The sequence below is a fragment of the Suricata suricatta genome, chromosome 11, assembly GCF_006229205.1.
Source record: "Suricata suricatta isolate VVHF042 chromosome 11, meerkat_22Aug2017_6uvM2_HiC, whole genome shotgun sequence".
In the NCBI taxonomy this organism is placed as follows: domain Eukaryota; kingdom Metazoa; phylum Chordata; class Mammalia; order Carnivora; family Herpestidae; genus Suricata; species Suricata suricatta.
This window is the reverse complement of record NC_043710.1, coordinates 73,090,184-73,109,522: the sequence shown is the minus strand read 5'-3', so window position 1 is coordinate 73,109,522 and position 19,339 is coordinate 73,090,184. Positions and strand designations below refer to the sequence as shown.

Here is a 19,339-nt window from a genome sequence, read left to right as displayed (position 1 = left end):
GTGATACAGAGTCTGTGCCGCTTCCAAGACCCAGAGAGCGGGGCGCTTTCTTTGGAAACTACAGCGGGAACACGGTCTCTAATTTGGGGCTGCGGAGTATTTTTGTAAGTCACTTTTGTTTCAAGGCGATTTGAATTAATAGGATTTTACCACAGACTGTTCTTTTGAATTAAAAAGTGCCTGTTTACAATCTATGGCAATTTTCTCAACATGCCCAGGTGGTACAATAATTAGTACCAATGAATAGCATAGCTCATTGTAATTAGAAAAAAATGTAGGGGCATCTGGGTGGCTCAGTCGCTTAAATGTCTGACTTTGGCTCAGGTCATGATCTTGAAGCTAGTGGTTTGAGCCCCGTGTCAGGCTCTGTGCTGACGGCTCAGAGCCTGGAGCCTGCTTCAGATTTTGTGTCTCCCTCTCCTTCGGCCCCTTCCCCACTCTCGCTCTGTCTCTCAAAAATGAATAAGTGTTTTAAAAAAATGAATGTTTAAAGATATTACATATTGGGTGTTTGCTTTCTCCTACAATATCCCTGTACCTTGCTCACCTTTGTAAAGAATGTAGTTGGAAGCCCCACTTCTTGGTTTTCTCCATAGGGAAACCTCTCTTTCTTTTTCATCAAAAATGAAAAAGTGACTTTCAGTGACTCTGTAACAAGGTGGTATTAAAATCAATTCAACTGAAACAGAAATCCAAAACAACACTAAGTTACCGTCTTTAAAATCCTTTTGTCCACATAAGGAACATGGAAAAACTGCCAAGCTTTATGAGTGTGTCTGCTGGATGGGAATGGCTTTGTCCATAAGCTCCGTCTGCCCCAAAATGATATCCAAGACCCTGAGATCTTGCAAAGCCACGGGTCCATTATGCGGTTCCTGTTAACACTGAGCCCTTCCAGGGACAGTGACGCTTCTCAAAACTATGTGGAACCAAAAGGCAGCACGATGTCCAGTGTGTGTGCCTTACAAGTGTGTGTTGTTTCTGGAAGCGGCTGTAGTTAGAACAGCAGAAGCTCCAGATGGAAGGAAGTGTGGAGAGGCCCTGTCTGCTACAGCCTCCTTCCACATTCAAGTCACCGCGACCTCAGCTAAGGCAAAGAAGCGTCCAGTGAGGACTGAACATCTCCTCCCCTGAAATGTATGTGATCACATCTTATAGGGTTAAATGCAGATGGGCAATTTCTTTCAAAAGCATCTGAGCTGGGAGCACCTGGCTGGCTTAGTCAGTGGAGCCCATGACTCTTGATCTCCGGTGTGAGTTCAAGCCTCACATTGGGTGTAGAGATTACTTAAAGAAATAAAATCTTTAGCGAACATCTGAGTGGCTTAGCCGGTTGGGTGTCCAACTTCGGCTCAGGTCATTAGTTCAAGCCCCGCATCCAGATCTGTACAGACAGCTCAGAGCCTGGAGCCTGCTTCAGATTCTGTGTCTCCCTCTCTCTCTAACCCTCCCCTGCTCCCATTCTGTGTCTTTCTCTCAAAAATAAACATTAAAAAAATAAAATCTTTAAAAACAAAAGGTGAAACCCCTCCTCCCACTTTCCCCAACCCCCTTCACAAAACCACATCTGGGCTGGAAGCTTGGTCCCTACGGACAAAATGCAGATTCTGCTTCAGGACCACAGAGGCCAGGTGGGAATACAAGCTAATGATCAAACAAAACATAAAAGTGAAGGCCACTAAATATGTGGGTACTAAGTACTAAGCGACTTGAAATGTCCTTGGGGAGCTCAGGGAAGGCTTCATAGAAGAGGTGACATTTGAGCTACGTCTTCAAGTACCATGAGGCAATAACAACAACAACAGCCCGTAAAACAATGCCGTAAGTAATAGTAAGACTCTGCTCAAATTTCACCTTCTCTGTGGCCTTTGGACTCCTTCCTCTGCATGGAATTCTGTCTTTTTCTGCCTGGTGAATTCCTACCCATCCAGGGCACCAAAGCAAAGGAATGAGCCCACAGTGAGGACGTAGTAAGAGCTGAGGCTGGAAGAATGGACTAGGCTGAATGGGGTACCTTTCCCCCAAGTTCATGTCTACCCGGAACCCATAATGTGACCTTGTTTGGAAACAGAGTCTTTGCAGATGTCATTAGTTAAAAAGACCCTGTGCTATATTTGAGTGGGTCCTAATCCAGTGACCGGGGTCCCTCTAAGAAGACCATTTGAGGACACAGTGGAGACTGGAATGATGCATCTACGAGCCAAGGAACTACAATCGCAGATGGTTGGCACCACCGGCCACTAGACGAAAGGCACACAATGTTCACTCTGAGCCCTCGAAGACCCCACCGGCCTGACACCTTCATTTCCAACTCCTGGCCTCCAGAAATATGAGAGAATAAAGTTCTGCTGCTCCAAGCTACTGAGTTTGTCGTAACTTGTTACAGTGGCCCTAGGAAACTCACACACGGTGAGCAGGAACGAAATTACGAGGCCCTCGCCTCCCACATCATACACAATGGGAAGCCACTGGCAGGGGGCATAAGTGAAATTTATTTTAGAAAAATTGCTTTAGCCGTGGAGAAGGGAGCACACTGGAGGGGAGAGAGAGGAGGCAGTCGGTTGCTGCAGCGGAGAGAGGCAGGAAGTGAGATGCACTGACCTGAGGCAGCAGCAGGGGGGCGGGGGGGGGGGGGGGGCAGAACAGATTTCGGAACTATCAAGAGCAAGAAGCAGACATCTCAGTGCCCACCTGGAAGTGAGGGATGCGAGAGGGAAGCACAGAGGCTAATTCTGGATTTCTAGCTTACGCAAGGGTGTGGGTGGTAGTACCATTAGCTGAAATAAAGAAACAAGAAGGAACAGATTCTAAGCAGAGGGGAGCGAGGTGGGAGGCAGGCCCAAGAAGATGAGGAATTATGCACATAAGCTACTCGTACCCCAGAATTCTAATGCTAGTGGAGAGTAAGTAACTGAAAATAAAAGAAAAAAAAATCCAGCATACTCTACAATTCAGGATTTTGTAGCATACAGATGGTTGAAGCCAAGAGTGACCGAGATCATCTGAGGAGAATGTGTAGCAGGAGACAGGAGGGTAAGAGAGGGACATGGGATCTAACATTACGGTCGGGCAAAAAGAGAACCGTGGAAGACGTTGGGGGGAAGGGTCAGAAAGGAGGACGCAGGTAAACCAGCAGCAGACTGCACTGGGAAGTGATGTAAAAAGACACGAAATATGTCTGTTCTTGGTTGCATGTTGTTCAGGCAATAACCCACTTTGGTTTTTTAAAGTTTTATTATTTTGAGAGAGAGCAGGGGAAGGGGCAGAGAGAGAGGGAAAGAGAGAATCATGCGCTGTTAGCACAGAGGCCAACGCAGGGCTAGATCTCATGACCTGTGAGATCATGACTGAAGGTGAATTCAAGAGTCGGAGACACCGACTGAGCCGCCCAGAGAGTAACCCACGTTAAAGATAATCCCAAATGTAGGAAGTCACAAGTGAAGGGCTACCCAGAAAGCCCAGTGTATTCCACGAGCAGCTTACAGAGGACAGAGAAGGAAGGTGGTACACCATTGTACTGTGCGCTCCTGGGAAGATACCCAGGGCAGGGGGCTTCATGATTCATGACATTCTGGGAGGCGCCTACCACGCGGAGAGACTCAGGAAAGAGAGGATGTAAGCGAAGCACTTATGGGTAGAAGTAGAAAGAGACTCCTGATAACAGAATTAGTGCCAAGTCACAAGGAGGCAAGGGAAAACCTTCCTAAAGATCCATATGAGCATGGAATAAACTGTCCTGTGAGGCAGGGAGGTCCCTTCCAATGAATCATCTGGGAGGGCGTTAGAATTTTAGATCAGGGGTGGGTACAGGGCCAGACAGTAAATGTTTCTGAGCTGTATGACTTCTGTTGCAATAAGTGAAACCAGGCATAGGTAATGTGTAAAGGAATGCAGAGGCATTTCTGTTTGCAGAAATAGGTGCAGGATGGGCTGGATTTGGCTGGAGCAGGGATGCCATAGTCTGTCAATCCCTTGCTCTGGATCCTGGCTTCTCAAAGGGTGGTCCACAGGCCAGCAATGTCAGTATCACCTGAGAATTTGTTAGAAAGGAAGAATACAGGCCCTGTCAGACCTACTGAACCTGAGTCTACATTTCAACAAGTCCTGCAGGTGATTGACATGCACACAGAATTTGGGAAACACTGATGTAGCTGAGGGGTGCCCACACGGGAGCCTGTGTTGTGCCAGCACTATCTGAATCTCCTGGGAAGCTGATGAAAACCATACTCCTGGCCCTCAGGGCCCTGGATTGTCACAAATCCTCCTAGATAATGCTAAGGTTTGGAAGCCTATGGTCAGAGGCTCAGAGGACCCCTCTAAACTAAGTTTCTGTGAATCCACTTAAAGGAAATAAAGATTTGTCCATTCTATTAATCTTATTTTCTAATTCTGTTTTCTTTTTCAGTCAAAACCCAGCTTTCCTGTTTCAGAAAAAATCTCACCGAACAGTTGCCTATATTATGAACTTGAACAAAGAGAACAGAGTGCTCACAGACACACACACACACACACACACACACACACACACACACACACACACATACACAAAGGCTGGTTATCAAACTGTCCTGGAGGTCCTAGGGCACCACCTGCTGGTCCCCTCTGAAAGTGCACATATTTCCATAACACTGTTTCCTCAGAGGTACTGGAGGCCACCAGAAATAAATGGAGCAGGAGAGCGAAGGGGGAGGAAGAGGAAAGGAGCCATGGACTAAATAGCTCGGAGAAAGAAAGTACAGCATTAATTACGCTAGGACCACACACTCCACACTGACATACACTTAACCATTACACTGACTCATTTCTTTGGGGGTGGGGAGGGAATCTGGGTCTCCTGGTTTGAAGTCTGGCATCAGCACTGAATTGAGAGGTGTTCTCACAAACCTGGTGCCTCTAAGCCCCTCGCCCTGGACTCAGAATACCGCTGGAGAATGAAGTCAGGTTCTGAACAGCACATACAAATCGCCTCGTTCTCCTCTCTTCCACACACGTGATTTGGGCACCCATATGGGCTATGCGCTGTCCCAGAAGTGCACTGAAGAGGGACCTGGGCCTGGTCTCTGCCTGCACAAAACCTGCAGCCTTAGCAATTAAGAATCGGGGCCACCTGGGTGATCAGTCAGTTACTCAACTGACTACTGATTGTGGCTCAGGTCCTAATCTCACGGTTCGTATTCGAGCTCCACATCAGGCTCTGTGCTCCCAGCATGGAGCCCACTTCAGGTCCTCTGTCCCCCTCTCTCTACTCACCCCCCCAATAAATGTTAAAAAAATGTTATAAATAAAAAGAAATAATCAAGTCAACTGCAGGCAAGTAATTGCCGTGTCCCATGGTGCCTGCAGGAAAAGCACAGACTGCTCTGGAATGCACAGTACTGTCCAGGGTGCAGTGTAGCTGAGGTTTTGTGGTTAGCACGCTATTGGTAGGGTCTGACTGCCTTTAGGCAGGGTATGCGGTCTATTGTCTACACAGTGGCCTTATGGTCTTATTCCTGGAGGCTTTGTGTTGAGCTACCTGGCCCTGAAAGCAAGAAGCCTCCATCTAGAGGTTCAGAGGAAACTTCCAGGTGGAAAGGACACTTAAGCTGAAGCAGAAGCATACAGTCGGAGGTGGCCAGATTAGAGGGGAGGAGGGATCAACAGAAGGTATGTGTGAAACAGCCAACACACGTGAGAGCTGCAGGAAGTCAGGGTCCCGGGGGCCCAGGGATGGTGGGGATGGGCCCAGGGGCGAGGCTGGGATGGTTCACAGGGCCCAGTGGGAAAGGACCTTGGGAGCCAGAGTAGTTTGTCTCTTGAAAGAAATATAGACATTTTGTAGGGACTCTGAAGGGTTTTCTTTAGGGAAATGACAGAGTCAGAAAGGCGAGGCCTCCAGGCTGGAGGTAGGGGCAGGGAGTGGAGTCACCTCTTTAGTTCCAGGTAATGATGAACTCAGAGCAAGGTGGCCACGGGATGAGGTGGACACCCAGAGAGGGGGTCAGAGTCCTTGGAGATCAGACGGTGGATGGTATAGTAGATGCACCATCAGGGAGGCCAGAGTTCTCCTGGGACAGGAATGTCTAGGAGCCACTACTGCAGTCATGAACGAATGAGGGTGACAGAGGAGGGCAGCAATGAGGAGGAGGTGGGGATGACATAGCCAGGTGTCAAGAACAGCTCAGGAGCTGGGAGTTTACATCAGAGAAGGGCATCAAGAGTAAAGAATAAAACTATGGGGGGTGGAGCGGCAAGATGGCAGAGAAGTAGTGAGCTCTGTAATCTCTGCCCCCCCGCAACTATCAAACTGAGGACTAAAGCCACAGTACTCTGATCCACATGAATGGGAGGTGCGCACACAGACTCCTTGTGGATGACAGCCTCGTGGACGCCTGAGTGAGTGCGAACTGGGACCGGACGCTCTGAGGGGAGAGAGCACCGGCCCAAAGTGGAGCCGGGAGAGAGAATGCCCAGAGAGGTGACGCAGGGCCGCAGAGGGCTGTGTGTGCAGAAGCGGCAAAGGACCTTGGAGGACTGGGCGGAACAGCTGTGCAGGGCAGCATGTGGAACAGCCATGTAGAGTAGCATAGAGCCAAGCGGAAGAGAAGGAGAGACTGAAAACGCTCATAGAGTGATCTCTGGAGAGGGGAGACCTCGACCCAGGATGGAGAGACACAAACATCCCATATATAGCCGCTGGGCACGGGGAGAGAAATCCATCCCCCTCAGCGGACTTGTACTCCCTTGGGCTTGGCAGCTTGCCGGCTCCAGGAGGAGCTAGGGATAAGCTGGCTCCCCAGTCCCCTTATTCCATCCCAGCTAGAAAGTCACCTGCCTGCAGGAGGACATTTTAACTGTGGCAGCAGCATTAAAGTGCATGAACTAGGATTTAGAAACCTGGCGGAGCTTAGAAAACCAAAGCAATCTGGTCCGACCATGGCACGGGGAGATCGGACTCAAGAGAGTGGCTGGCAATGCATGGGCTGAGAAGGGCTTGGGGAGCTGCCATTCTTCTCCCTGCAACCACTAAGACGGGGCCTCAGAGAGCAGCCCCTGAGAGCCAACCTACCTACATCAAACCACACCCATCCATGCTGGAGAGCAGCTTTTTTTCTTTTTAATTTTTTTTAATTATTAAAAAAATTTTTTTAAATTTTTCCCTTGTTTTCTATTTTCCTTTTCCTTCTTTTCTCCCTTTCCCCCCTGGAGTCTGGGAAAGACCATTTATGCACTGTTATGATTAGATCAAGTATTGCCATCCAGATATATTTTCCCTTATCTCATTCTTATCTCTCTCCTCTGCAGGTTTTATGCTCTCAGACTGTCCTTTATCTTTGGCTGTTTCTGTACCCCCACCCCCCCTCCTGCTTTTTTCTTTTCCTGTTCTTTCTTTTCTTTTCTGGTTTTTTTTTTTTATTTCCTCTTTTGGTTTGCTTGTTTATTTGATTTGTCTGTGCCTTTGCAAGCTTTTCTCTCCATGTGTTTGTCTGTCTTCCTTTTCAGGTCTACCTCAAGAAACAAGCCAAAGCACACATGGTGGAGAGTCCCAAATATCACTGAGGAGGGAAATAAAATAATCAGAGGCATAACATGAGAAACTGAGAGACAGCATTAAAAGAACACCTCCTGAAATGACAGGCCCTGGACAGTCAACGGGCCTCCTTTAAAAGAGCAATAATAACAGGTGCACAGTGCATAATGAGCTTTTAAAACTGACAAGAGACAGAAAGCTAGCCAAAATGACGAAACGAAAGAACTCTCCTCTAAAGAAATCCCAGGAAGACGTCACAGCACAGAACTGCTCAAAACAGATATAAGCAACATAATTGATCTAGAATTTAGAACAATTGTCATAAAATTAACTGCTGGGCTTGAAAAAAGCATGGAAGTCATCAGAGAAGCTATGGATACAAAGACTAGGGACCTTCAAAATAGCTGTGATGAGTTAAAAAGGCTATAAATGAGGTGCATAATAAAATGGAGGCAGCAACTGCACGGATTGAAGAGGGAGAGAGGAGAATAGGTGAATTAGAAGACATAGTTATAGCAAAAGAGGAAGCTGAGAAAAAGAGAGAGAGATTGATCCAGGAGCATGAAAGGAGAATTCGAGACCTGAGTGATACAATCAAATGCAACAATATCAGTATCATTGGAGTTCCTGAAGAAGAAGAAAGAGAAAAAGGTCCTAAAGGGCTGCTTGATCAAATTATAGCCGAGAACTCCAATCTAGGGAAAGAAAAAGACACTGAAATTCAAGAAGTGCATAGAACTCCCTTAAGACTTAACTTGAATTGACCTTCAGCACAACATGTCATAGTGAAACTGGCAAAGTATAAAGATAAAGAGAGAATTCTGAAAGCAGGTAGGGAGGGATAAAGGGGCCCTAACATGCAAAGGGAAACCTAACAGAGTGGTTACAGACCTATCTACTGAAACTTGGCAGGCCAGAAAGGAATGGCAGGAAATCTTCAATGTGATGAACAGGCAAAATATGCAACCAAGAATCCTTTATCCAGTGAGCCTGTCATTCAAAATAGACGGAGAGATAAAGGTGTTCCCAAATAAACAAAACTTGAGAGAATTCATTACCACCAAACCAGCCCTACAGAAATCCTAAGAGAGACTCTATGAGAGAAAGATAGCAAGGAATATAAGACACCAGAGACATCACTACAAACATGAAGTCTACAGAGAACACAATGAATCTAAACTCACATTTTTCAATAATAACTCTCAATGTAAATGGACTGAATGCTCCAATCAAATGACACAGGTAGAAGAATTGATAAAAAACCAAAATCCATCTATTTGCTATCTACAAGTGACTCACCTTAGAGCTTAAGACGCCTTCAAATTGAAAGTAAGGGGATGACAGTCTCACTGGATAAAGGATTCTTGGTTGCATATTTTTCCTGTTTATCACAATGAAGATTTCCTGCCATTCCTTTCTGGCCTGCCAAGTTTCAGTAGATAGGTCTGTAACCACTCTGTTAGGTTTCCCTTTGTATGTTAGGGCCCCTTTATCCCTACCTGCTTTCAGAATTCTCCTTTTCTATCATGCGAATGGAAGTCAAAAGAAACCTGGAGTAGCCATATTTATATTGGACAAACAACTTTAAAGTAAAGGTGGTAACAAAAGATGAAGAAGGACACTATATAGTAATTACAGGGTGTCTACATCAGGAAGAGCTGACAATTATAAACATCTATGCGCCGAACTCAGGAGCACCCAAATACATAAAACAACTAATCACAAACAGAAACCATCTTATTGATAAGAATGTGCTTATTGCAGGGGATTTTAATACTCCACTTATAGCAATGGATAGGTCAACCAGACAGAAAATCACTAAAGAAACAATGGACCTGAATGACACATTGGAACAGATGGAATTAATAGATATATTTAGAACTCTGCATCCTGAAGCTAGGGTATTCACTTTCGTCTCAAGTGCACATGGCACATTCTCCAAGACTGATCACATACTGGGTCATAAAACAGCCCTCCATAAATACAAAAGAATTGAGATCATACCATGCACACTTTCAGATCGCAATGCTATGAAACTTGAAATCAACCACAGGTAAAAGCTGGAAAACCTCCAAAAATGTGAAGGTTAAAAACCACCCTAGTGAAGAATGATTGGGTCAATCAGGAAATTAGAGAAGAAATTAAACAGTAAATGGAAACAAATGAAAACAAAAATAAAACAATCCGAACTCTCTGGGATGCAGCAAAGGCATTCCTAAGAGGAAAATATATTCCAATCCAGACCTATTTCAACAAACTAGAAAAAGTGTAAACTCAAAACCTAACAGAGCACCTAAGGAAACCAGAAAGGGAGCAGCAAGAGCACCCCAAACCCAGCAGAAGAAGAGAAATTAATAAAGATCCAGGCAGAAATAAACAATATAGAATCCCAGAAACAATTAAAGAGATCAATGAAACCAAGAGTTGGGTGTTTGTTTTTTTTTTTAAATAAACAAAATTGATAAACCTCTAGCTAGGCTCCTCAGAAAGAGAGAACACCCAAACAGACAAAATCATAAATGAAAACATATCTATTACAACTGATCCCTCAGAAATACAAGCAATCATCAGAGACTACTATGAAAAATTATCTGCCAACAAACTGGACAATCTAGAAGAAATGGACAAATTCCTAAATGCACATGCACTGCCAAAATTCAAATGGGAAGAGATAGAAAATCTGAACAGACCCATAACCAGTGAAGAAATTGAGTCAGTTATCAAAAATCTCCCAACGAATAAAAGCCCAGGTCTGGAGGGTTTCCAACGGGAATTATACCAGACATTTACAGCAGAATTAACACCCATCCTGCTCAAGCTATTCCAAAAAATAGAAATAGAAGGAAAACTTCCAGACTCATTCTACGAAGCCAGCATCACTTTGATTCCCAAACATGAGACCCAACAAAAAAAGAGAACTATATTCATTCATTCATTATTCCTAGGTATTTTATGATTTTTCATGCAATTTTGAATGGGATCCATTTCTTGATTCATTAATGAATACAGATGCAAAAATAATCAACAAGATACTAACAAATTGAATTCAACAGCACATAAAAAGAATTATCCATCATGATCAATTGGGATTCATTCCTGGGTTACAGCACTGGTTCAATATGTGCAAATCCATCAGTATGATACATCACATTAACAAAAGAAAAGATAAGAACCATATGATCCTGTCGTTAGATGCAGAAAAAGCATTTGACAAAATACAGCTTCCTTCTTAATAAAAACCCTCGGGAAAGTCAGGATAGATTGAACTTACTTAAACATTATAAAAGCAATTTATGAAAAGCCCACAGCTAATATCATCCTCAATGGGGAAAAACTGAGAAGTCTTGCCCTGAGATCAGGAACATGACAGGGACCACTCTCACCTCTGTTGTTTAACATAGTGCTGGAAGTCCTTGTATCAGCAATCAGACAACAAAAGGAAACAAAAAGCCTCAGAATGGGCAAAGATGAAGTCAAACTTTCACTTTTTGCAGATAACATGATACTCTACATGGAAAACCCAACATACTCCACCAGAAGCCTATTAGAACTGATCCATGAATTCAGCAAAGTCGCAGGGTACAAAATCAACATACACAAATCAGTTGCATTTTTATACACCAATAATGAAGCAACAGAAAGAGAAATCAAGAAATGGATCCCATTCAAAATTGCATGAAAAATCATAAAATACCTAGGAATAAACCTAACGAAAGGTGTAAAAGACCTATATGATGAAAACTATAGAAAACTTAAGAAGGAAACTGAAGAAGACACAAAGAAATAGAAAAACATCCCATGCTCATGAATCAGAAGAATAAACATTGTTAAAATGTCATTATTATACTAATCTACACATCCAAAGCAATCCCAATCAAAATTTCACCAGCATTCTTCTCAAAGCTAGAACAAACTATCCCAAAATTTGTATGGAACCACAAAAGACCCCGAATAGCCAAAGTAATATTCAAGAAGAAAACCAAAATAGGAGGCATCACAGTCCCAGACTTTAGCCTCTACTACAAAGCTGTCATCATCAAGACAGTATGGTATTGGCACAAAAATAGACACATAGACCAATGGAATAGAATAGAGAACCCAGAACTGGGCCCACAAATGTACGGCCAATTAATCTTTGACAAAGCAGGAAAGAGTATCCAATGGAAAAAAGACAGCCTCTTTAGCAGGTGGTGCTAGGAGAACTGGACAGCAACATGCAGAAGAATGAAACTAGACCACTTTCTTACACCATACACAAAAATAAACTCAAAATGGATGAAGGGTCTGAATGTGAGACAGGAAACCATCAAAACCCCCAAGGAGAAAGCAAGAAACAACCTCCTTGACCTCAATCACAGCAATTTCCTACTCGACACATCCCTAAAGCCAAGGTAATCAAGAACAAAAATGAACTATTGGGATCTCATCAAGATAAAAAGCTTCCACACTGCAAAGGAAACAACCAAAAAAACTAACAGGCAACCGACAAAATGGGAAAAGACAGCTGCAAATAGCATATTGCATAAAGGGCTAGTATCGAAAATCTACAAGGAACCCACCAAACTCCACATCCAAAAAACTAATAATCCAGCGAAGAAATGGGCAGAAGACATGAACAGACACTTTTCCAAAGAGGACATCCAGATGGCCAACAGACACATGAAACTATGCTCAGCGTCACTCATCATCAGGGAAATACAAATCAATACCACACTGAGTCAGAGTAGCTAAAATGAACAAATCAAAAGACTATAGATGCTGGCGAGGGTGTGGAGAGACGGGCACCCTCCTCACTGTTGGTGGGAATGTAAACTGGTACAGCCGCTCTGGAAAACAGTGTGGAGGCTCCTCAAAAAACTATCCATAGAACTCCCTTATGACCTAGCAATAGCACTGCTAGGGATTTACCCAAGGGATACAGAAGTGCTGATGCATAGGAGCACATGTACCCAACATTCATAGCAGCACTGTCAACAATAGCCAAATCATGGAAAGAGACTAAATGTCCATCAACTGATGAATGGATCAAGAAGATGCGGTGTATATATACAATGGAGTACTACATGGCAATGAGAAAGAATGAAATCTGGCCATTTGTAGCAAAGTGGATGGACCTCGAGGGTGTCATGCTAAGCGAAATAAGTTAGGTGGAGAAGGACAGATACCATATGTTTTCACTTGTAGGTCTAGCAGGAGAAACCTGACAGAGGACCATGGGGAAGGCAGGGAAAAAGAGGGAGAGGGAGTGAGGCAAATCATGAGAGATTCTTGAATACTAAAAACAAACTGAGAGCTGAAGAGGGAGCGGGTAATGGGAAGGAGGGTGATGGTCATGTAGGGGGTGCTTGTGGGGAAGAGCACTGGGTGTTATATGGAAACTAACTTGGCAACCAAGGACTGCCCTGGTTTCACTATGGAGTGGGTCCCCCTGCAGGACATCCCTTCTGCTACAAACCCCCTTTCTGTGTGGAGCTGAAGTCTAGCAACTGGCAGCCACCCCCAGGTTAGAGTGCTCCCTTCTAAAGCCACACAAGCTAATCCTCCTACACCTTCTCACACGTGAGAAACACCTGAAGTCTGAAGGAGGTCCTGTCCTCTCCCGCCACCTGGCCAGGCCTTGCACATGGCATCGACTGCTCTGGCCCTTCAGGAACAGGGAGCCTGGACCACAGGTCTTTGCCACCTTAGCAATCAGGAGTCCACTGAATGGGGAGAAGACAAAAGAAAACTAGCAGGAAACATGTTCTAAACTTGAGAAAGAATCCGGCAACCCCCCGTCAGGGTATGTGCTCACAGGAGCTGCAAGCAGGGAGTCGAACGGTGTCTGTACACCCATGTTCATGGCAGCATTCATTGCAATTGCCACAGGGTGCAAGCAACACGAGTGCCCACTGCTGGATGCGTGGACACACACAGTGTGGGACATGCACATGCGAGCACGCGCACGCGTGCACACACACACACACTCTCTCTCTCACACACACACACACACACACACGGGAATATTATGCAGCCTGAGAAAGGCAGGGAATTCTGATCATGTTACCATATGAATGAACCTTGGGAATATGCTGAGTGAAACAGGCCAGATGTAAAAGGTCACATCTACGGCTACATGAGGAACCTGGATGAGTAGACAAGACCCAGAAAGTAGAATGGTGGTTGCCAGGGGCTGGCAGAAGGGAAAAACAGGAAGTCAGTGTTGAATGGGCACAGAGTTCCGGTTTGGGAAGATAAGGAAGTTCAGGAGGATCTTGGCAATGGTGGCACGGCGCTATGAACGTACTTTGTGCCGCTCAATGGCACACCTAAGAATGGTTAGAAAGGAAAATTTTCTGTGGTGTGTATTTGATCACAATGAAAAGAAAAAAGTTGAAGAAGAAATCAATGTGAAAAGAAAGCAGCTGTGATCACAGAATCTGGCCTGGCCAACAAAGCCACACGGACATTCAAATCTGACGTAGGTTTTATTTCCCTTCCAAAGAGGTTGGAATCCCGATGTCTCTAACCACCTGCACCAGCTTCCTAGGGCTGCCGTAACCGTGCCCCACAAGCTGGATGGTTTAGACAACAGCATTCTCAGTGTCCGGGCAGCTGGTCTGCGTCCAAATGCCCCCTGTCACGAAGACATCAGCCATCCTGGATTCGGGGCCCACCGTACTCTGGCAAGGCCTCACCTTGACTAATTCCACCTGCAACAAGCCTATTTGAGGGTACAGGTGTTAGAACACCAACAGGTCTTTTAGGGGATATAATTCAAGCCATACCATACCACCACCCAAATGAAGACTTCACCCCATCTCTTGGTGGCACCTGACATGGCACTATGTTGACCCAGGCCTTCCTTACAGGACCGCCTGGCTTTGCTTCGTGCAGCCCACAGCCTTCTCGATTTCCCTGCCAGTGCAGCTCTGACTCCTCGGCCAACTCCTCCTCCCCCCCAGACAGTGCCCTGTTTGTACACACTCCCGAGGAAACCCTGCTGTTGACACACGGCTGCGTGTGCCTCTGTGCCCCTCGACACACGACGGCCCACTGCCTACCTAACACTGCGTGGGCACCGAGCAGCTCTGACTTCACGTGCGCAGAACTGTTTGGTTTTCCTCCAGAACCTTCTCCCTCCCTGACTTCTTCAAAGGAGTGAATGGCCTCACCTTCACGAAGAGCCTAAATCCTTGGGCGTGTTCATGACTCTGACCTTTCCCTTGTCCTCTGTGTCCCACTGGCACAACTTCCAAGATGCTCAGAATCTTTGTACTTCCCACCACCCCGACTGCTGTCCCCCAAGCCTATGGGACAGCAAGCCACTCCCACGAGCCCAACGCAGCCACAGCTGACCACACACACATTGTCTGTCTTGGCAGAGCGACTGCCAGGCCTGCCTTGGTGAGAAAATGGACCATGTGGCCCTTCACTGAAAAGCTCGCTGACCCCTGGTCTAAACATGGATGTCACCTGTGACTGTCCTTCAGTGTAGCCCTCCGGCCAGCAACAAAACACCCGTTCACTTTTTTATTCTTCTTTCCCTTCCTCACACTCACAGCTCCCCTTCTTTTCCACCTCCTGATCAAAAGCCTCAGTCTGTGCCTACCAAGTGGCTTCCCACCCCTGGCCGCCTCCCTTCCCTCCTGCACTCCATCACTGAGGATTATCGCCTAGAAACACCACCCTCCCCAGCTCAAGGAACTGCAGTGGCTCCCACTGTTTCTAGCGCTTAGCCTCCATACACCTGTTAAGTTTTCAAAAGTCCTCTATAACCTGGGCTGACCCCGCAGAGTCAATCAAGGCTGCTGTCCCCCCAACAGGACAAGGCGGTGCCCTCCCCTCTATCAGAAGGTGCCACAGGCCCTCCCCAGCCATTAGTATCTGCATGTGTCCCAAGCTCTCTCATATTACAAAATCTCCCCAAACCTCCCCCACAGCTACCACCCAGCTTAGAGCTCTCTCTCCCTTTTCCCAGAAAGAGAGATTTTCTGGGGGAAAAAGAGTCTGAAGAAATTATCTGTCACCATCATCTTCATCTCCTCACCTCTCATTCACCCACGGCACCCACTTCTCACGAAAACCACCCCTGCCAGGGGCACTGAGGATTTCACCCGCACCGGTAAGTCTGTTTCTCTCCTACTGCACTGTCTCCTCTGCCAAGGGCACTGAACAGAGTTCACTGCTCTGTCCAAGAACACTCTCCCCTTGGCTTCTGTGATAACCACACTCTCCTTTTCCCATCTCGGTGTTACTCCTTCCCAGTGTCTTCCCCACCAGTGAGCTTCCCAAAGAAAGGGCCACGTCATGTGTGGCTCTCTGATGCCACGCATACATTCTAGTATACAGTAGGCAGGACATCAGTGAATGCCAGCTAACATCAACTGTCATTTATTGTTTTCAGTTCAAGAATTTCCATGCTCTTGAAATTCTCCATATCATTAGTATTACTACTAATACCATAGTATTAGTGATTATTTAAATGTGTATCTGATCAATCTATCATCTGGATGTTCTGTGGGTCTGTTTCTAGTTCTGATTTTTCTCTTGGTTTTCTTGTGTATCAGCTGCTAAACTTACACATGAAAAACTAGATAGGAGTTTGCGGCTCTGGATGAAGTTACCTACTTTCAGAGAAGTTTTATTTTTGGGGCTGGCTGGTGGGCAGACAGAGACGCTGACAGTCCCTGTATCTCCTCATTCAGTCAGTACTGAAATGATTTAAACTAGGACTCGTCCCCATGAGGGCTGGTCTAATTTAAGATCACTCCTTGGGGCGCCTGGGTGGCTCAGTCGGTTAAGCATCTGGCTTCGGCTCAGGTCATGATCTCACAGTTCGTGGGTTCGAGCCCTGCATTGGGCTCTGTGCTGACAGTTCAGAGCCTGGAGCCTGCTTCAGATTCTGTGTCTCCCTCTTTCTCTGACCCTCCCCTGATCATGCTCTCTCTCTCTGTCTCTCAAAAATAAGTAAAAAAACATAATAAAAAAAATTTAAGATCACCCATTGCTCCCTAGGAATGGGCTTTCAAGCCTGGGGTGTGTTGACCAAGATCCTTCAAACTTGGCTGGTCCCAGCTCTTAATTTTTGCCGAAAACCCTGTGAATCTGGAAAGATCTCTCAGCCAAATGTCCATCCAAACAAGCTAGACTACTACCACCAGAACGCTCTGCCGTGTCTCTCTAACACTGGACATCAGGGGCTTGGCTGCCCACACCACTCTACAATGCTTCTCCTCCTACATGGCAGGGGCAGTGGAGGGCCAGGGACCTGACCCATGACCTTACAGCCAGCAACTAGTCCTGAGTCCTTGGCTTGTCTCTCTAGGTGCCCTTCACCTTATGTTGCATCAAAATCTTTGTTTCTTCCTGCTCCAGAAGCTTCACAGTCTCTAACATCCCTGCCGCTCTTACACTAGACAAGCCAGATGATACATTCTTCTCCTGCAGCTCTGTCAGTGCCCAGCCTGGCACGCTGTCCCTTCCCCTAAGAGCATCACAACACAGGGACCCACACTATAACAGCACAGATTCTCCCTGCAGACAAGGCTGTTCAGCTTCTGGGATGGTGCCCATTCCTATCAAATGCCCTTATTATTTGTTGGCCTGGCTACTAAGACCTGAAGAGTTGATGAGGATCAAGCTAGCGCTAAGGCTAAATGTCAAAGAGAAAAGCCCACCCCAAAAGAAAGCAGCCATTGTAGGCATCATCACTCTGCCTGGTGGCACACAATAAATTCACACGAGGGGATGAGGCCTGAGTCATAGCAGAGGACTTAAGTTGTTCTTTTAAATAGGATGCTGTGTGTTCAGCAGTAGGTCAAGGCCGGAGTTAAACTTTTCAGCCTTTGGCTTTTCAGAGACTAAAAGAGCAGGCTTTCCTCCGTGGAGGAGTATACCAGAAGAAACACAAACATTCCTCTTGTTTTCCTGATGGACAGAGAACCAGTGGTTGGAGATAATGACGGGCTGACACACGGCCCTACTTTTGCACGCACGGAGAACACCTAACGGAGCCGCTTCCTGACCGGAGAATGGTCTTCTGCACAAACCAGCCGACTCCGGCCCCGGTTCCTCACTGCCCGTACCCCCATGTTACCCCGTCTCCACCACCCCCCTGACCAGGGAGCTCCCAGCTGGGCCTCTCCTCTCTAGGACACTGGTGTCTCAGTGGAGTGCGTCTCCCCTCCCTCGCGGAATCTGAACCCGTTAGAAAGCTAAGGAATCGATCCCAACAACTCTGTTGCAGCCGACACCCCCAGAAGGAGTCATTGCCAGGCTTCCTGATGCTCCAGGAACACACTGGCCAGAAAAATTAAATTGTATGTCGGCCCTCACTTTTCCCAAGGGACCCAGTGAGCAGTAGAAAAGGCATTGACCAAGGGTAGGTCTGAGTCCTAGCTCTGCCCCTATCTGACACTGCTCACCCTGGCATTCAGAAGTCACCAAGAGCCTACTCTGCATCAGACACTGCTGGGCAGGAAGGGTAGAAACATGAAACACGAGAGGGGCCCACTGTTACGGAGCTAAAATCCAAAACGTGCCTCAGTTTCCTCATCTGCCTGTGAAGGTGCCAGACCAAGTAATCTCTAAGGTTTCTTCTGACGAAACTTAAAGTGCTAGGGTTTTACGATCCAAGTGCCAGCACTGCTGGCTGGCCACGCGCATCTGTGCGGCTGTGGACTGGCACGGCCTCTCCGGGCCTCGCTGCCCACGTCTACGAGGCCAACAGGCGAGACTCGAAAGCATCCCCAGTTACCTTATGCAGCCACAGTGGAAGGTGTCCGGAATCGCCCTGCAAGGAGTCCTTCTGCTGAACGGCAGCCCAACAGTAAGAATCCACGAAGGCGGCCTGACGCCAGGAGAAGGAACTTGGGGAGAAACAGCTTATCTGGGTACCTGAGAAGCAAAATTAGATGGCATCAAATAAATGCAAGAGCAGTGTCTGGACCCTTTGCCTCCAGCCCCCAGCCTCAGGTCACTCAGTGGTATCAAACTCACAGGAGGTCAGAAATAAACCCAGTGCCCAGGTTCATGGTAAAGATGCATATTTGAGAAATTTTTGGCCAACACTGGTCATGACGGCAGCTCGAGCCCAGCTGGAAAAAGCTCTTGAAAGTGAAACTACTATTAAAAAAAAAAGTGGGCAGGAAAAGAACCAGGGCCGAAAGCATAGCAAGCAATGGGCCTGGCTGAATTTGGGTGAGGATTGAGAGAAGGGGAGGGGCTAAAGGGGAGGAGGAGGTGGGGAGGGTTGGTTGGAAACCAGGCTAGGGGGATGCCTGGGGGGCTCTGTCAGTTGAACATCTGACTTTGGCTCAGATCATGATCTCACAGTTCTTGAGTTCGAGCCCCATGTCAGGCTCACTGCTGACAGCACAGGGTCTGCTTCGGATCCTCTGTCTCTCTCTCCCTCTGCCCCTCTCCCACTCAGGCACGTGCTCTCTCTCTCAAAAATAAATAAACATTAAGAAAAAACAAGATGGGGTGCCTGGGCGGCTCAGTTGGTTAAGCTCCTGACTTTGGTTCAGGTCATGATCTTGCGGTCTGCAACTTCAAGCCCCACTTCAAGCTCTCTGTGCTGACAGCTTAGAGTCTGGTGCCTGCTTCAGATTCTGTCTCTCTCTTTCTTCCCCTTCCCTGCTCATGCTGTCTCTCCTTCTCGAAAACAGATAAACATTAAAAAAATTTTTTTAAAAAAGAAAGAAAGCTGGACTAGAGAAGGAGTCCTTTAGGACAGTGAGGCCAAGACTTCTAGCCTGATGAAGGGAAGGCTGAAGGAACATTTGGTGATAGGTCACTGGATGGCAAATCAGCAGTTTGCCGTCTCCTCCAAGAAGAAAGAAGGCA

The 19,339-nt window shown here is 46.6% G+C and overlaps 1 protein-coding gene across 2 annotated transcripts in view; it reads right to left on the bottom strand.

Moving 5' to 3' along the window:
• PANX1 (pannexin 1) overlaps positions 1 to 19,339 on the bottom strand; it is a 54,375-nt gene that overhangs the window by 9,163 nt on the left and 25,873 nt on the right. Inside the window, exon 2 of one of the 2 annotated variants that reach the window (XM_029957468.1) lies at positions 18,249 to 18,388. In XM_029957468.1, the coding sequence (XP_029813328.1) occupies positions 18,249 to 18,388 (140 nt within the window). Of the gene's footprint in view, positions 1 to 547; positions 807 to 18,248; positions 18,389 to 19,339 lie in introns of those variants that run through there. The other variant, XM_029957469.1, reaches the window with a different exon arrangement.